This window comes from Nematolebias whitei, chromosome 7, assembly GCF_014905685.2.
Source record: "Nematolebias whitei isolate Nwh7 chromosome 7, NemWhi1, whole genome shotgun sequence".
Taxonomy (NCBI): Eukaryota; Metazoa; Chordata; class Actinopteri; order Cyprinodontiformes; family Rivulidae; genus Nematolebias; species Nematolebias whitei.
The window spans coordinates 12,470,367-12,488,954 of NC_056504.1; the positions used below are offsets into that span (position 1 = coordinate 12,470,367).

General features: G+C 41.2%; 1 protein-coding gene across 1 annotated transcript in view; it reads left to right on the top strand.

Annotated features, from left to right (window-relative positions):
* Positions 1-544: 544 nt before the first annotated feature.
* Positions 545-18,588, top strand: part of mapkapk3 (MAPK activated protein kinase 3) — a gene marked incomplete at its 5' end in the record, with an annotated part of 31,973 nt that continues 13,929 nt past the window's right edge. Inside the window, 1 exon segment of the mRNA XM_037679260.1 lies at positions 545-684. Coding sequence (XP_037535188.1) covers positions 545-684 — 140 coding nt within the window.

Genomic DNA, 18,588 nt, shown 5'->3' on the forward strand with positions numbered 1-18,588 from the left:
TGAACATGGTGTTCGTTATTGACAATCCATGACGAGCTCAGAAGTCCAACAACAGAACACCACTTGGGTTAAGATCAGGGGGGCCGTTCCTCCCAACCACACCCCTCCAGGTCTCATTGCCATTGCCCATGTGAGCAATGAAGTCCCCCAGCAGAACCGAAAGGAGCCAAAATTTAAAAACTTTGTCTGAGCCACAGGCCACTTTCAGCTGATACAGTAATTCGAGTCAGATACCTGATATCTTTTCTTGGTTGAAGGTTCAACAACAAGAGTTTGATCTGTCTTGTTTGACGTTCTGTTACTCTTTCCACATCAGAATCAATAATGACATCTTTATGTCTTCAAAGTTAGCCAGCTGGCAAGAGAATTCACCAAATGATCAGTTATTTTAATGAAAAATATTAGAAGAGATACAATATTTTACATTTAAATTATCATTTTGGGGGTCCAGATTTGGCCTGTCTCTTGAGTTTGACAGATGTGAACCAGTTTTATTTCACTAAATGAGACAGTGCCATTAATTTTGTGCCCGTTGACCTCACAGATTCTCTACGACAGTCCCAAGGCGAGACGAGAGGTGGAGCTGCACTGGCGAGTGTCCGGAGGGCCGTACATTGTTCGCATCCTCAGCCTGTATGAGAACATGTATCATGGGAAGAAGTGCCTGCTCATCATCATGGAGTGGTAGGAAGTCACTTCACATCCATCCTCCACCTCAACACTTCACATGGCAACTACCAGTACTTCCTTATTTACCAAAACATTAACCAGAAGATTCAACTGTCTAAACAAGTACAGATGTGTTGATTATTTACAAGTATTTTATCCCATCTACAAAATCAGGGTTCTTTAGTTATTTCCCAGAAAGCTAAATGATGATAAATTATGCTGCTTCGAGGTGACAACAAGTTTCTGTAAGTCACAATTCTGCTGGGAAAGGTTTTAAAAAGTTGATTCAAGTTCAAAGATGAAAATTATTCTGTTTAAAATCAGTGGCAGCTCCTGAGCAGATATGTTAGTGGGGAGGACATTCATTTCCTGAACCACTAACCCCACAAATTTTACAAATTGTTACATTTTCTGGAGGGAAAACATAGGATAAATGTTGCCTAATTCTATCATTTATTTAAATTAATTGGGGTTTGGTTTGTTTTTTGTGCACAAACATAAACTTTTTCTCCCTCCCATTGATCAGGGTGGGGCATCTTGTAAAATCATATATATATATATATATATATACACACTTCCCTTTAATAGTTTAGTAGTCCCTTTAGTAGTGTGTGTGTGTGTTAAGAGGAATTGAGACCACAGACCTGTAAAGGGAAATGACCTATTCTGAACTTTTAACAGCTACTGATTCTCATCAAATTTTTATTCTGCAGTTTTTTGTGATTAAAAAGTGGCCGTGTGTGTGTGTGTGTGTGTGTGTGTGTGTGTGTCTGTGTGTGTGTGTCTGTGTGTAACTGTTATTTTACTGCTGGGTCAACAGCGTGAGAATGAGTAAGCATCACTGATCTGTTTCCACTGACTCCTCTGTGCTCTCCTCGGAGGAGTCAGAGCCTTTAACCCGATTAACACCTTTGAGTCAGACAGAGCTATTTCTCATTAGTGGTGGGCTCAATGTGAAAATTTGACCACCTGCAACTTAAAAAAAGAAGATGGGGTATTAAGAACAAAGTTCAACAGCTCAACAACCAAATTCCTTTTAATGTTACAGCTTAAAAAATATGTTAATATCTGGAAAATAAATCTGAAAACATTAGAAGATTAACTGGTTCACTGCTTCAGGCTTATTTATAAAATCCTCACTGGAAAAACTCAGAGTTTCCTACAGTCACTTCTTAACAACCACAAACCTAATCACAGTTTGTTTTCTAGTAACCTTATCAATCTCCGCAGTCTGAAAGCACGTACTTCATTTGGTCGGTTCTCTGCCGCAGATCCATCAGCAACAATCCTTAAAGTTCGACTCATTTGTTACGCTCTTCTCTTTTAAACGCTCATTACATTCACTGGTACAAGATCACTGCACGTGCTTTTAGTTTTGGAATGCCTGTCACTGTTTGTACTGTTCACAATGCTTTATAAAATGTGTATAGTATGTTTAAATATGTTAATTTATGCTGCTTTTGTGCCTTGTCTTTCTTTTTTATCATTGATGCTTAATGTCCACTTGTGTTGCTGCCTCTTTACCAGAGCGTCATTGTACTTTGTAAATGAGAAGTGGTTCTGTACTGACTTACCTGTTTAATAAAAGTTATATATATTAATGAGCCGGTACAAGGCCACCAGACTTCATGTTTCAAAGCAGTAGGTTGAATAATTTCCACCTGGAATTTATGAATAGGAAGGTTTTATAAATTGGACACAAACTTCAGACGTGTCTTTTCTGCTCCAACATTGTACGCCACAGTTTGACATTAACTCTTTACTTCTAACATCACTGCATGTTTTATGTGACATGTTGACTTTATATGTCGACTTTCACTGCTGCGCATTGTCATCATAAATTCACTGCATTCACGGCTACTTATGGACTCATGACGGGTCAAAGGTCAGCACTGTGGCCCTCTGCGGATTGTGGACTGCACAGTTGCCCTCACATTCCTCCTTCAGATGTCTTCTCAACCATGAACCACAAAAAGTCCACCGGTACTTCACAATGAGCACACATTTTGTTCTGGAGAACAAACAGGAAAGTTAATTCAATTCAATTCAATTCAATTCACTAATACTTTATTAATCCCAAAGGGAAATTATTTTGTTGTTGTAACTCGTTATCCTCATTTCATCAAGAGATGTTATAAATGCTGATGGCTCTTGTAAACATTCATCCCTCAGTGGATCCTAAGAAAATGGCTGCAGATGCCATCCGATCCGTCCACCCAGACTCAGCTGGCCTCTCGGTTCCCCTGGACTGTAGGACCACCTGAATGCTGGGCAGAACTCCTCCCAGAGCGATGGCCACTCCTCCCAGCAGTCTGCCAAGCTCCTCATAGCTGTGGACAGCCAACTGTAGGTGCTGAGGGACAATCCTGTCCTTCCGCTGTCATGAGCCGTGTTTCCTGCTAGTTCCAGGATCTCAGTGGTCAGGCACTCTAGCACAGCTGGCAGGTAGATGAGAATGCGTCCACATAACATCCTTTTCAACTCATTTGAGAGTTGGGACCATAGTTGAGATATTATTTGAGCTTTTGAGATGTTATTCAGCTGCTGTTGTTGTAGAAAACTGCCTTGTTGCCATGGTTACGCATCATAACAAATGTCCAAAGCCAAAAAAGTCTCAGTAAAAATCCTTCCAGCTGCACAGCGTCCGATACCAGAGGAAACCATAATCCAAAAAATATGATTTACATCCAGAAAACCAGGAATTAAAGTTTCCAAAAGTTTCCAAAATCTCAGAATGAAAGCAACAGAGCTGCTCCAACATGCAGCCACCTTGAGGGGCGCAATTCTAGAATTCTAGAATTAAGCTTGTGATTGTCATATCTGTGTGTTTTGTGTGTTTAGTTTTTCTGTATTTGTTTCTGTATTGTGTTTTAGTTGCTCCTGTCTTCCTGTGTCATTTCTCATTTCTCCCTCTGTCAGCCTCTTCAGCATTTTTCCTCAGTCACCTTCACCTGTTCCCAATCCTACTCACCCCAGGTGTTCTTCATTAGTGTCCCTTTAAATATCTTAACATTTTGTTTGTCCCTTGTCCATGGATTGTGCTTCCTTCATGTTCAGCTTCCTCTGTGTCTCCCCGGTTTTTGTAAGTTTTGCTGCCATGTTAGCATTTTGTTTGTGTGTTTTATTAAATAAATCTTTTTTTTATTATTATTATTTTAGCCTCGAGTTCCTCCAAGTCTGTCTGCACTCTGAGTCCAACACTTTACTAAACATGTGAATGAGTGGAAAACACTAATCTTTGAATCAACGTAGTGGATTAAATTAAAATATGTATGTTGTTGGTGTGTTTAATGTAAAAATGAACAAAAGAATTACTGAGACTTCAGAAGAGGTTAAAGTTAAAATAAATACCCAGCATTTCATATAAACTATTAGTTCTTTTAGTAAGCTGTTTGTATTTTCTCTTCTTGTATCATGTTTAGTCTCAGTTTTAAAGAAACCTGTGATTTAAACCTATACTTTATATTTAGATGTGTTTTATTGCTGTGAACCAGTTCAGCACATTTCCTCTGAGCTCAGATTTCATGTGTTACAAGCAGCTGGCTTTCTCAACACATTCTTCAAAACGTTATATCTTAAATAAAGTCAAAGTTTCTTTATTTGTTGTTCACACCACATGTGGTGGAACGAAATTGTGTAAAGAGAGTCCCAGTTCTATTCAACAAAAGTATTTATTAAAATGTAAAGAAAAACAGTAGTAAGATCTAAGATATGAACTAAAAAAAACACTAAACTACAAAAACACTAAGCACTAGTAGTATAAAAACAATACAGTGAACAACAGCAGCACGAACATGAGTCTGTGTGAGCAGATGAGTATGAACGAACACAGCAGAATGAAATTAATCAGCAGCATGAGATCAGCAACATGGATAATCAGCAGCACATATCAGCAATCAAAGTGGCATCACAGTGATTTTTTCACAGTGATTATTCTGATTAGCGATTCATGAGTCTTAACAGCTTCAGGGTAGAAGCTGTTCCTCAGTCTAGTGGTTCTACACTTAATGCTCCTCAACCTCCTGCCTGAGGGGAACAGGGCAGAAAGTGAGTGTGCTGGGTGAGTGGGGTCCTTCATGATGCAGGTGGCCCTCTTCCTGCAACTGGAGGTGTAGATGTCTGTGATGGTGGGGAGACTGCCTCCAACAGTCTTCTGTGCAGCCTTCACCACTCTCTGCAAAGCTTTTCTTTCTGCAGCTGTGCAGCCTCCATGCCACACGTTGATGCTGGAGCACAGGATGCTCTCCACTGCACACCTGTAGAAGGAGGTGAGGACTGAGCTTCCCAGACCAGCTTGTCTCAACCGCCTGAGGAAGTAGAGTCTCTGATGAGCTTTCTTGATCAGGTTGGTGGTGTTGTTGCCCTAGTTGAGGTTGTCGTTCAGGTCCACACCCAAGTACTTGTAGCTGGAGACAACTTCCACTACAGATCCTTCTATATTTGGGGGGGTAGGTGTGTTTGTTCCGTCTGAAGTCCACGGCCATCTCCTTCATCTTCTTTACATTGATGTGAAGGTTGTTCTTCCTGCACTGGCTTTCCAGGTGTTCCACCTCTTGCCTGTAGCTGGACTCATTGTTGTTTGTGATGCATCCCATCACCGCTGTATTGTCTGCAAACTTTACAATGTGACAGCCTGGATGGGTACCTACACAGTCATACCTGAGCAGAATGAACATGAGAGGGCTCAGCACACAGCCCTGGGGGGAGCCAGTGCTGATGGTTATGCTGGAGGAGGAGAAGTTGTGCATCCTCACTGGCTGCGGTATGTGTGTTAAGAAGTGCAGGACTCAGTTGCATATGGAGGGGCTTAGTGTGAGTAGTTTGTCCATCTGGGTCTGAGGAATCATGGTGTTGAAGGCAGACATGAAGTCCACAAAGAGCATATGGACATAGGAGTCCTTCTGCTCCAGGTTGGTTAGAGCAGTGTAGACCACAGAGGAGAAGGTGTCTTCTGTTGATCGAATCTTGCGTTATGCATACTAGTGAGGGTCCTCGTTGATGTTGATGGTTGTTTTGATGTGGGTCATGACCAGTCTTTCTATGCATTTAGCGACTATTGGGGTGAGGGCTACTGGCTGATAGTCATTCAAACCAGTCACTTTAGAGCTCTTTGGAACTGGGATGATGGTGGCAGTCTTCAGGCAGGTTGGAACTGTCTCCAGGGTGAGGGAGGAGTTAAAGATGTCATCCAGCACCTCACAGAGCTGATTGGCACAGTCTTTCAGCACATCCCCCGGGATGTTGTCTGGGCCAGTTGCTTTGTGAGGATTAATCATTAATCCTCCTGAAATTACTCCTCACTTCAGCTGAGGTCAGGCTAAGAAGCTCTTCTTCTGGTGGTGAGGTGAGTCTGGTGCTGGGTGGTCTGTTCAGGTCTTCAAAGCATGCATAGAACTTGTTGAGGGCAGTGATGAGTCCCTAGGGCATTGTGCACCTCTGCCTTTATAGTCTGTTATACACTTAATGCCCCTCCACATGCTCCGTGGGTCTTATGAGGTGAATTGACCCTTGATCCTCTGTGCATATGTGGCCTTGGCCCTCTTAATACCAGCAACCAGCTCTTTCCTTGTCCTTCTCATCTCCTGTGAGTTTCCAGACCTGAAGGCAGTGTCCCTGGCTTCCAGCAGAGTGCAAACCTCTGCATTCAGCCAGGTCTTCTGGTTGGGGTAGCTCTTAACATATCTGATGGTGGTGACATCATCAGCACACCTGCTAATGTATCACAGGACTGAGGATGTATATTCCTCCAGGTCTAGTTCCCCATCATTTACAGCAGCTTCTCTGAAAACTTACCAGTCTGTGCATGAAAAACAGTCTTTCAGTATGGAGTCACTATTCTTCACCCAACTTTTGACTTCCCTTTGAATTGGTCTGGAGTGTCTCAGTGGGGGAGGTAAGCAGGGGCCAGAAAGATAGAGATATGGTCAGAGAGTCCTAGGTGGGGGCGGGAGGCGGCTTGTATGCATCTCATACATTTGTGTAAACACAGTCCGGCCCTCATGTAGGAATGGCCACATGTTGATAAAATCTTGGCAGGGAGCCTTTCAGATGTACGTGGTTAAAGTCACCAACAACCACATAAAATGCCTCAGGGTGTTTGTTTTGCAGCAAGCTGATATTATCGTGCAGCTCCAGCAGGGCGTCTGTAGCATTAGCATCCGGGGCTATGTAAACAGCTATTATAAACATCTCCGTAAACTCGCAGGGTAAATAATGTGATCGACACTTCACTGTTAGCTGCTCCAAAGACTTGGAGCATGAGCTGTTTATCAGAGTACAGTTTATGCAGACGCACACTCCGTCTCCCCGTAACTTTCCCGTTAGCTCGCTGTGGTCCAGCTGGAACGCTGCATCCGGCATGTCGCTGTTAAGCCATGATTCCGTGAGACAAAGTACTGCACATTTCCTCATCTCCTCTGAGACAAATAGGAGTTATATTTGTTAAAAGTCAGTAATAAGAACATTTTTGGAGGTTTTCAGGTTGTCTGTTTATTAAAGAAAACTTGGTGGTCTTAAAAAAAAGTGTGGCAAAGTATGAAATTAGTTTTATTTATGTATTTATTTTTGTAGTCTCCAGATCTGGATAATAGGGAAACAAAAAATGAAGAATGGAAATTTTAATATTTCTGGACTTATCGCATTATTGCATTTAGTAAAAGAATAGATTCATCAATTGTCATTAAATCTGCTGATTCAGGTAAGTGTAGCACTACATGACCAATGGCCATGGCTTTATTATGTGTGCACACAGGTTCTGGAGCGTAACTCCAAGATTGTGGCCTAAAAGAAAAAACAAATATATGAGAAATTTCGACTGGCCTTTGCTGTGCGTTACAATGGAAAACATGGAGTAGGGGAAAGACTTATCGACTCGTTCTACTAAAAACTCTGAGACTGCTGTGTCTGCACTTTGGTAAAAAAAAATTAAAATTGCAAAATGCTAGAAAAGCTAAACAAAAAGTATTTAAAGAAAAGGGTGAAAGAGTTGCTGGGGCAGCACGGTGGTACAGTTGGTAGAGCTGCTGCTTGTCAGCAAGAAGATCACTGGATTGAATCCCAACTGTGAACCTTTCTGGACGGAGTTTTTATGTTCTCTCCGTGCATGTGTGGGTTTTTCCGGGTATTCCAATTTCCTCCCACAGACCAAAAACATGAATGTTAGTCTGATTGGTAACTCTAAATTGTTTCTAGGTGTGAGTGAGAGAGTGAATGGTTGTCTCATTTGTCTCTATGTGTCCCTGTGATGGACTGGAGACTTGTCCAGGGTGTCTCCTGCCTCTCGAACAGTGATGGCTGAATAGGAGCACCAGTGACCCCATGACCCAAAAAGGAAGAAGAGGGAACGATAATGTGGATGTGAATATGGATGGATGGTGAAAGAGTTGATATCTAAAAATAATCATAAGGATGAGATCAAATGTCTTTTAAAGACATTTTAACTTTAATACACTTTAATACAGAGTGTCAGATCGGCACCATTTGTCTTTATAGAGAAATAAAAAAACATCACCACTGGACTTTTTTACTTGTGTTCAACACTTCTCATCTAAATGATGTTTCGCATGAAGATTGAGGACAATAAGGTGTGGGGTTTTAAAGACATTTCAACTTTAATGCACCTGAACACACAGCGTCTCTTACACCTGCAGCGTCTTACAGTGTCACAGTTACTGCTAAGCTAAGATGCTACAGACATGGCGCTCCTCTCAAGCATCCTCCTAACATAAATATATGTTTTTGATCAATCCCCTGGTCAACAACTGCACGCACTAAACTGGCGAGCGAGTAACACAGAGGTGTCTTCATCTCCTCCACCTGTGCACGTTTTATGCCGAGACAGGAGGAGACGCACAGAAACACTGCAGGCGTTACACCATATTCTGTGACCACCGTATATTGTGACCGTGGCAACAGGCTGCTGTGTTTAGAGTTGGAGATAACCAGGAGAACCTCATTTTCTGTGGTGGCCTGAGGGTAATCTGAGACAAGAAGTTGTAGAATGTAGAATGGCTGGTTACTGGTTTGGTGCAGTTTCATCTCCTAGTTGTCCCTGTTATGCACTCGGAAAGACGAGCAGACAACAGTCAATGTTTCCTAACTGAGGTGAAGCAGAACTGAAAGAAGGGTCATTAAACTGATCAAAGAGCATACAACTCTGTCAAAGACGAGGGTTTTATTTAACCAAGTTGATCTGTAATACAGGTACATCTCAAAAAAATTAAATATTGTGGAAAAGTTCAATATTTATTGTCAGTCATTTCAGAAAGTGAAACTTATAAACTGCATGGATTCATTACACAGAGTGAAATATTTAAAGTCTTTATTTGTTGTAATTTTGATGATTATGGTTTACAGATAATAAAAAAACAAAATTCAGTGTCTCATAAAATTAGAATATTGTGAAGAAGTTCAATATTGTAAACTCCTGGTGTCTCACCCTGATCAGCTGATTAACTCCAGACATGAGCTACAAATGTCTCATTCCTCAAGTCGAGACACTTCTGAACCAGAGACAACATCAAAATCGTCTTACCTGCTGAGGACAAAAAGAACTGGACTGTTGCTCAGTGGTCCAATGTCCTCCTTTCAGATGAAAGTAAAGTTTACATGTCATTTGTTAATCAAGGTCCCAGAGTCTGGAGGAAGAATGGAGAGGAACAGAATCCACGTAACTTGAAGTCCAGAGTGAAGTTTCCACAGTCAGTGATGGTTTGGGTCCATGTCCTCTGCTGGTACTGGTCCACTGTATTTTCTGAAGTCCACAGTCAACGCAGCGTCTACCAGGACATTTTAGAGACTTCATGCTTTCTTCTGTTGATGAGCTTTATGGAGATGCTGGTTTCATTTTCCAGCAGGACTTGGTTCCTGCCCACACTGACAAAGATACCAACATCTGGCTGTGGAATATTTTAATTTTCTGAGACAATGAATTTTGGTTTTGCTTTTGGCCAGTGGCCGTTTAGTTTCCCTGATGTAAGACTGATCACAGCCCTCCTGACACTGAACAGCATACACAACATTGCTCTGTTTGTGCCGGGGGACTGGATCTTTGGGATGAACCAGTCTTTGCTGTAATGCATTTTGGGGTTTAAAAGCCACTGAGACGTTGTGTTTAGAAAATAAACATCTCAATTTCTCCTGATGACTCCTATCTTGTGCTCCAAAGGGTGATGGGAGTCAAACTGCAAATACTGGTTTGTGTGGGTGGGTGGGTGGGTTTGCAGTACACCTCAGTTTGCAAATGTCCTCCGTCAGAGGCTGAGACCTCACAGTCCAAGAAAGCTAACCTCTCATATTTTAGATCTTCTCATGTGAACTTGCTGTATTTATCCACAGAGTTGATGTGATCAGTAAAATGTTGGACTTCCTGAGATTTAATTTTTACCCAGGTGTCATCAACATACCTGAACCAATGACTTGGTGGTGTCCCTGAAAAGGACGTCAAGGCTCTCTTTTCTACTTCCTCCATGTACAGGTTGGCAACAATAGGAAAAACTGGAGACCCTATAGCACACCCATGTTTCTGCCTATAATATTGCTCCCCATATGTGACGTAAATTGACTGCAGGCACAGTTTCAAGAGTTGACACAGTTGTTCTGTGGAAGGCGTGGTCCTGCTGCTCAGAGTGATGTCTGATTTTAATCTTAAACTGACCACCTCTACTGCATCATCAACAGGAATGCACGTAAAGAGTGATGTGACATCAAAAGAGACCATCGTTTCATCAGTCTCCATGATGATATCCCTCACCTTATCCACAAAGTCCATGGTGTTCTGTATGTGGTGTTCTGAGCTGCCAACTAAATAAGGTTGTTTTCACACCTGATAGTCCTGTAGACTCTGTTCGGTTGGGGACCAATATTCATGACATTTTGTTTACATTTGAGCTGGTGCGTTTGCATTCACACTGCACTGTGCAGTTGAGCCAACCTGTTTGAACCAACCTATTCCTCCACTCGCCTGGGGTGGCGCTGCACCAAGAACTACTAAAAAAAAAAAACACAAAAACCTCTGAAGACACTTCTTCTTCTTCTGGAAATAAAAACAAAAACGGAGTGGCATCAAGTTTTAGCAGTTTTAGGAGTTATATTTTGTAATTTTTCAACAATGGACTCAGCATGAGCAGAAGACCATGGAGAATATTGTTATTCACACAAATTTTGAACCCATCACTCTATCTTCTCTAGAGCAGGTCATGTACAGCTTGAAACCTTCTGATTCTCCCATTGATGTGGTCCCCCCTCGACTACTAAAGGAGGTTTTTCCTACTCTAGGTCCGTCCGTTCTTGCTATAGTAAACAGTAGTTTATCCACTGGCGTGGTGCCAAAATCCTTTCAACATGCTGCTGTCCAGCCTCTTCTGAAAAAACTAAACCTTGACCCCTCAGTCATATCCAACTTCCGGCCTGTCTCCAAACTCCCATTTGTTTCAAAACTACTGGAGAAAATAGTCGAGTCCCAGTTGAAGTGCTTCCTGGAGGGCCACGCCATCTTATAGCTATTCCAACCTGGCTTTAAACCTCTCCATAGCACTGAAACTGCCCTGCTGAAGGTCTTTAATGCCATTTTCTTAACCACTGATACGGGTGATTCTGTGCTGCTTGTCCTGTTGGACCTCACAGCTGCCTTTGACACCATCGACCATGAGATCCTCATTGCTAGGTTGGAGCAGTGGGTGGGCATCACAGGGCCAGCCCTCAATTGGTTCAGATCTTACCTCGTTGACAGATCCTTTTGTGTCTCCATTAAGGATTTTACTTCTGCAGCAGCAGAGCTTAAATGGGGGGGTTCCACAGGGGTCCATCCTGGGTCCCCTCCTATTCACTTTATACCTGCTGCCGCTTGGTGCTATTTTCCGGAAACACAACATGCCCTTCCACTTCTACGCCGATGACTGTCAAATTTACTTCCCCCTAAGACACAATGGCACATGCTCTATTCAAACTCTGCTATACTGCCTGGCTGACATCAGGGACTGGATGGCTTTAAACTTCTTAAGTTTCAATGAAAATAAGTCTGAAGTCATGTTGTTCCCTCCCAACGACACCATCACAAACCACTGTATCGACTTCTCCGTTCTAACCCTGTCAGAAAAACAAAGAGTCACTAATCTGGGAGTGATAATGGACCCTTCCCTGAAACTTAACAGTCATGTAAACATGATTGTTAAATCATGTTTCTTCCAACTGAGACGGCTGTCTAAACTGAAGCCCATATTGTCCAAAAATAACCTGGAGAAAGTATTACATGCATTCATTGCATCTAGGCTTGATTACTGCAATTCGCTTCTGTTTGGTATCAGTCAGACCTCCATTGCACGACTACAACTGGTCCAGAATGCAGCAGCCCAATTTTTAACCAGCACAGGCAAAAGAGAGCACATTACACCAGTTTTGGCCTCACTGCACTGGCTACCGGTTCACCTTCGAATCCAGTTCAAAATACTCCTGTATGTCTACAAATCACTAAACAGTTTCACCCCCCCCCCCCCCATCTCTCTGATCATACTACAGCTATGGCATTAACAGAGTACTCGAGTAATCTACACATCGATTGCTAGAACATCTATTGAGGTTAAAAATGTAAGGTCGAGTGTCCATAGTGATGTCATATTATGTGACCACCGTATGACCGTAGGGGGCGGTGTTGCACTGTTGCAAGTCACAAAGTATGGTGTAACACCGGGTGCAATCCACCGAACCAGAACCAGCTTCCTCTTGTTTCACAAACAAAAAGCAAAAATTATTCATCTCTAAACCTATAAAAAAAAAAATCTATAAACATATTAATCTCTAAAACTAAACTTAATGCGCACCACAGCTGGCGGTGGTGCGGGGTGGTCGACAACCCCCCACCACCACCACCACCACCACTGTTAAGTTTTGTTTTTGATGTGCTGCACGTTTCTTCACGTTTGCAGTTTAATAATAATAACTAATAGTTTAGTTTTTCCTGTGACTTATTTGCAGTATGATAAATGGTAGGAGCATACTATATGCTCCCAATGTTTTGTTGGTCTTTTTTTTGTAAATAATTACCTTTTTTTGCGGTTTTATTTATTTATTTATTTTTGTATCTTGAAATCTATGACGTCATCAAATACTCGCGTTCTACTCGGGTTTTATTATGTTAATGTCGAGTTTAAAAATTATATACTCGTTCAACCCCTAAATGCATTAAATTATGGCATTTTGTTTTTGCGGATGGCTGATTCTGTGGCTTTGATTTTCTCCACCAGAGGAATTCTTCTTGGCACATCTGCAAAGTTCAGTCCCCTGGCAACGATCTCTGTCCTCCCTGGCATGTGACTGTCTTCCGGTGTGTTGTCTGCCAATGACTGTGTTGTTAGGATTCAGATGAGCCTGATGAGTCGCCAGTAAATTAAACTTATTTTATTGCCAGGTCTTGGCATGCCTTTTCTGTGAAATCCATCACCTGCTGAAATGTGGTCTGATCTAGGTGTGCCATTAGTTTTTGTGGGTTGCGCACTTCTGCATGCATCAGAAATATTTCCAAGAATAAAATGAAAGAAAAAGCCTGAAAATTTGCACCAAATTATCATGTTTAAATTCTTATAGAACATGTGGCCTGTGGACCCTTTATGTTTTGTCCATGTGGCCCTTTGGGAACAAAATGTTGCACATCGTCTACAGACGAGACTGTTACTTCCAGCAGTTGCATCTTCTATGTTTTATGGCTATTTAAGCACAGATTAGTATGCAACTGCAATACAATATACAATGTTTCTGTTGCGAGGTCTCCCAACCCTAAAACAGGCTAAACTTTGGTGGTTACTATAAGTTTATATCATGAATTTGCTATGATGAAAGCAACAATGTATAAGTATTCACAGGAAATGTACAGCTGTTTTATGAAAGCCTTAAAAGCCCACATGGGGAGACTTCCGGGGTGGATCACCACCATGATGGCCGCATGGCGAGAGAGCTCCTGGACGAATCAGAATAATTAGAGAAATTTCCCCATATAAGTTGAAGAAACTCCAACAATATAAAGCGTTAAAAAGGGGACAAGAGACAGACCACCACTCTGAACTACAAACGCCGACTGAGATCAGATGAGTGAGAAAGATGGGATGCAGCAACAGCTAGCTGCTAACGGAACTAAGCTAACGAACAACGAGACGCAGCACATGAAAATGACTGACTCCGAGCTGATTCTGCGAGAACTAAGAGGGTTCCGCCAAGAAAATAAAGAACAACTCGAGACAATAAAAGAAGAAATCGTGAAGGTAAACACCAGAATGGACGAGGTGGAAGGACGTATTGAGAAGGCAGAAGAAAGGATCCAAAACATGGAAGACGTTATAATGGCTATGCTAAAACTGCACATCAAGATGGAGGACAAATTGTTGGATCTGGAGAGTCGCTCCAGACGCGAAAACATAAGAATGTACGGGGTACCGGAGGGGTCCGAGAAAGAAACAACGATGATCACATTTGTGGAAAATTTACTCCGTGAAGGTCTGGAGTTAAATGTCGACATGCCTGATCTACAAATTGAAAGAGCCCACCGATCAGTTGGGCCGCAGCCACCAGTGAACGCACCACCACGCTCCATCATTATTAAGTTCTTAAGCTCCAGAACCAAAGAGACAATACTCCGCAAAGCATGGCAGGGGAAAGGTTTTAACTGTCAAGTAAACCACATAAATCTGGACCATGACTATCCACCTCTCATACTTAAAAAACAAAGGGAGTACACAGAAATCCGTAAAGTATTAAAGGAGAATAATATTCAATTCCAGACCATCTTCCCTGCCAGGCTGCGCGTCAGATATGAAAATGGAACCAAAACTTACGACACCGTGGAGGAGGCATCAGAGGACCTGCAGAGAAGAGGCTTCACCGTGACAACCGTCAAACCTTCGGAGACGCTCATGGAGCAGGTACAGCGACTGTCCTGGACGAGGGTGGACAGACGAGCGACGAAGGGCACATTTAAAGCCGGTCGGGAGCCAAGCTACAAGGAGAAGCTTCGAGCTTTCAAGAGACCATCAGAGGATTCCTCGGGGTCCTAGAGAGGACTTAATCACAATCTGAAGACGGCGGAAATAAAGGTGAAATATTTTCATCATAATTAGTGGTGGAGATAAACTATTGAAGAAACTGGTTCGTTTGGGACCACTTTCCTTTTTCAATTATTACTCTTTCTTTCGTTATTAATATTTTTCCTTTGCAGTAGGAATAATTTTTCTTTTTTAATTTCTATTATTTTTATTTTTTACTCTTTTTTTTTTTGTTGTTTTTTTTCCTTTTCTACTTTTTCGACATGTGGCTGGAGCAGGCAAGGGCCTCTCCCTCCGGACCGAGGAGGGGGACTTTCTCCTTTGAGCACCTTTGGGTGACTCAACAGGGTCAACTTGTTAGACCCCTACATAGGAAGTCACATGGACAATTTGTTCTTAGTTTGATGTTTGTTATGTTAATTGTTAATTCCTTGCTGGTTTTCGCAGGGAGGGGGAAGTGCACCAGGTTTTTGAGAGAAATGGAGCGGGGAATCACATAGATGCAAAACAGATCTTTAAAAATAACATCTTTTAATATAAATGGAGTACTCAATCCAGTTTAAAGGGGGAAAATCTTATCAAAACTAAAGAAAAATAAAATCCAAGTAGCTTTTCTGCAAGAGACACACCTCAACGATTCAGAACATGCTAAATTAAATAAACAAGGGTTTAAACATGTTTACTTTTCTTCCCATGGGTCCGGGAAGCGAAGAGGAGTGGTGACCCTGATATCCAAGGCTGTAAATAATGATCATATATCAGAATATAAGGACAATGAAGGCAGATTTGTTATGATTACAGGCAAGATGGAAGGAATTGTGATAAGTCTCCTTAACGTGTATGTAGATGAACAGATGCTGGGATATATTCATCATTTAACGCGAGTTCCTCATTTTTCTGGACTGAATAAAACGTGCATTGAATTTAAGGAAATGCAAACGGGAGACGTCATTTAAATTTGACCCATCAAAATGAATGCGGTCATTTATTTACAGAATCAAATTTAACATCAAACATTTACATTAATTTGGCAAATTATGAAAATAACAACAAAGCAATCAATCAGGAAAAATCATACGGCCATGATTTCTCCGTTGCTGCACCAACAGACATTTATAACTGTACAACTATGATCTTTTACCCACATGAATGTGGGTAAGCACTTTACACAGACATTTCTAAATATCTGGGAGAATTTCTACTTGATAGAAAAGTTTAAGATGAAAGATGAAGTTTAAAGGGGAGAAAGATGGTGTTTGAGGTAGAGTGTTGAACAGAACGGCACTCTCCGGGCTTTCTTCAGCTTCTTCCTCACAGTACACTTAGGTGGTGAAAACGACTCTTTTACCTGGAGATGTCTCAGGCGAGATTCCGTTTAACGCACCCTTTCAGCGTCTCCGTAGGATGCTGTTACTCGTCCGGAGTAGCGGCGAGATTCTATCCGCCACAGCTCACCTCAGTGGAAATGTTATAATCCCATGAAACTCGGAAGAGCTTTTTGTCATGTCAGAATCATCCCGTCTCTAACAGAACTACTCCAGCAACTTCAGAACTCCAGAACTCTGAACTCTCGAACTCTCCGAAAACTCTGTAACTCTGTGTCTGTGAGTCTAGGAAGTACTGACATTTTAAAGACTCTTTCCCGGTTCACTTTTTGGGATTTTTCATTGGTCAGAAACGACCAGAAGGGGTGTGTTTTTGTGACGTAAGGGGTTAGAGACAGCGAGAATTGTTATGAGACAGCTCAGAAATGTTCTCACAGACCGAGAGGGTTCTGTTTTGACGTCTCTAAGAAACAGGTGCAAAACATCTCTATTTACGTCTGAGAGGATTCTAAAACATGACAGTTTTAACATAACAACTTGTTTTTCGTTTGACTGTAACCTTGTAAACGCACACACTTGCTCATTCAAAAGCAGAAATCAGAAAAATGCATAATTACTCTGCACAGCTTTTAACATGAGAATAAAAATCATTACTCAGTTAATAAAATTGATTAGTTCACTGCAACATCTAAAATGGTTTGAACTAAGACACTTTGATTATCAACATTTGTAAGATAGTAATGATAATAAAAAGAGAGTGTTCTTTTCACTTGAATCTTCAAGAAAGAAAGTCTCAGGATGGGTGAACCTGTATCTATGTATTCAAATACATGAAATGACAGTTCCTGTCCCACAAGGTTCTAAAGGTCAAGAGTTTTGACCTTAGACTGGGTTTCGACGTAGGCCTAGTCCACTACATGTATATCCCTCCAGGAAGTGACTAGTCCTTTTATAAACATATAGTCGACCTAATGACAACAAAAATTCAAGGAATTTTAATATGCGGTGGAGATTTTAATGTACGATTAAACCCAAAAATTGACTCATCAAATGGGAAACCCGACGCAAAAAACATTAGCAAAAGATTAAATACTTGGATGGGCGAAGTAGGGATTGTGGATGTGTGGAGAGAGAGAAACCCAAAGAGCCGAGACTACTCACATTACTCACACGCTCACAATGTCTACTCGAGAATAGATAACTTTTTTATGTTTAAGGGAGATTTTTCCAGGGTAGACAGTTGTGAAATAGGACCCATTACTATTTCAGACCATGGACCCATCTACATCACAGTCCATCTGAATAATAAGAGAAGGTCTGCTCTATGGAGACTGAACTCAAGCATTCTGAATAACCTAGGTATCAGAGATAAATTGAAAAGTGAAATTAAATTGTATCTAGAAAATAACGACAATGAAGAAGTGACTCCACCTATACTCTGGGATGCATTAAAAGCAGCGATGAGGGGGAAAATTATAGCTATATCCTCATATGAGAAGAAAACTAGAGAACAAAAACTCAGAAAATTAGAAGAGGATCTGAAAAGACTACAGAGAGAACATGCAAAGTCCCCCAGGGATGACACCAGCAAACAAGAGATTGTAAAACTAAAAAAAGAAATAGATGAAATAAATACGCTGGAAATCCAAAAAAAGCTCCTTTTTACAAAGCAACAATACTACGAGGTAGGTGGAAAATCATTGAAACTGCTCTCATATAGGCTAAGAAAACAACAAGCGGAAAGAGCCATATATAAAATAAGAAACAATACAATAAATGAAATAGAAATTAATCCAGAGAAAATTAAGAACTGCTTTCAAAAATACTACAAAACATTATATTCCCAAACACAGACAAGCAGCGACAACCAGATCGATGCCTTTCTGGATCAGATTGATCTTCCGATGATTACTGACCAACAAAATGAGAAATTAATATCTAAAATAACAAAAGAAGAAATTAAATCAGCAATCAAGAGAACAAAAGGAGGGAAGTCTCCAGGGACCGATGGCTTTACCACAGAATGGTACAAAATTATGCAAGACCAACTAATTCCAACATTAATGAAAACGTTCAACTGGGTTCTGGAAAACAAAAACACCCCCCTCGTGGAGAGAAGCAATGATTACAGTCATACCTAAGGAAGGTAAAGATAAATTGGAATGTGGGAGTTATCGTCCCATAAGTCTGCTAAATAATGATTATAAACTTTTCACCTCCCTATTATCTAAAAGGATAGAAGTGATATTACCGATTTTAATACATAAGGACCAGACTGGCTTGTCAGACAAAGACAAACCCAAGACAATATTAGAAAACACTGCACATTACGAGACACGTCACACAGCAACGACAAGAGGCACTGATATTAAGTTTAGATGCAGAGAAAGCATTCGACTCAGTGAGGTGGTCCTTTTTATATAAAGTGCTTTCAAAATTTGGCTTCCACACAACTATAATTAACACATTTGCTGCGCTATACAATAAACCAACAGCCAGAATTAAAATCAATGGAGACTGGACCAATTCATTCAATTTGGAAAGAGGAACAAGACAAGGATGTTGTG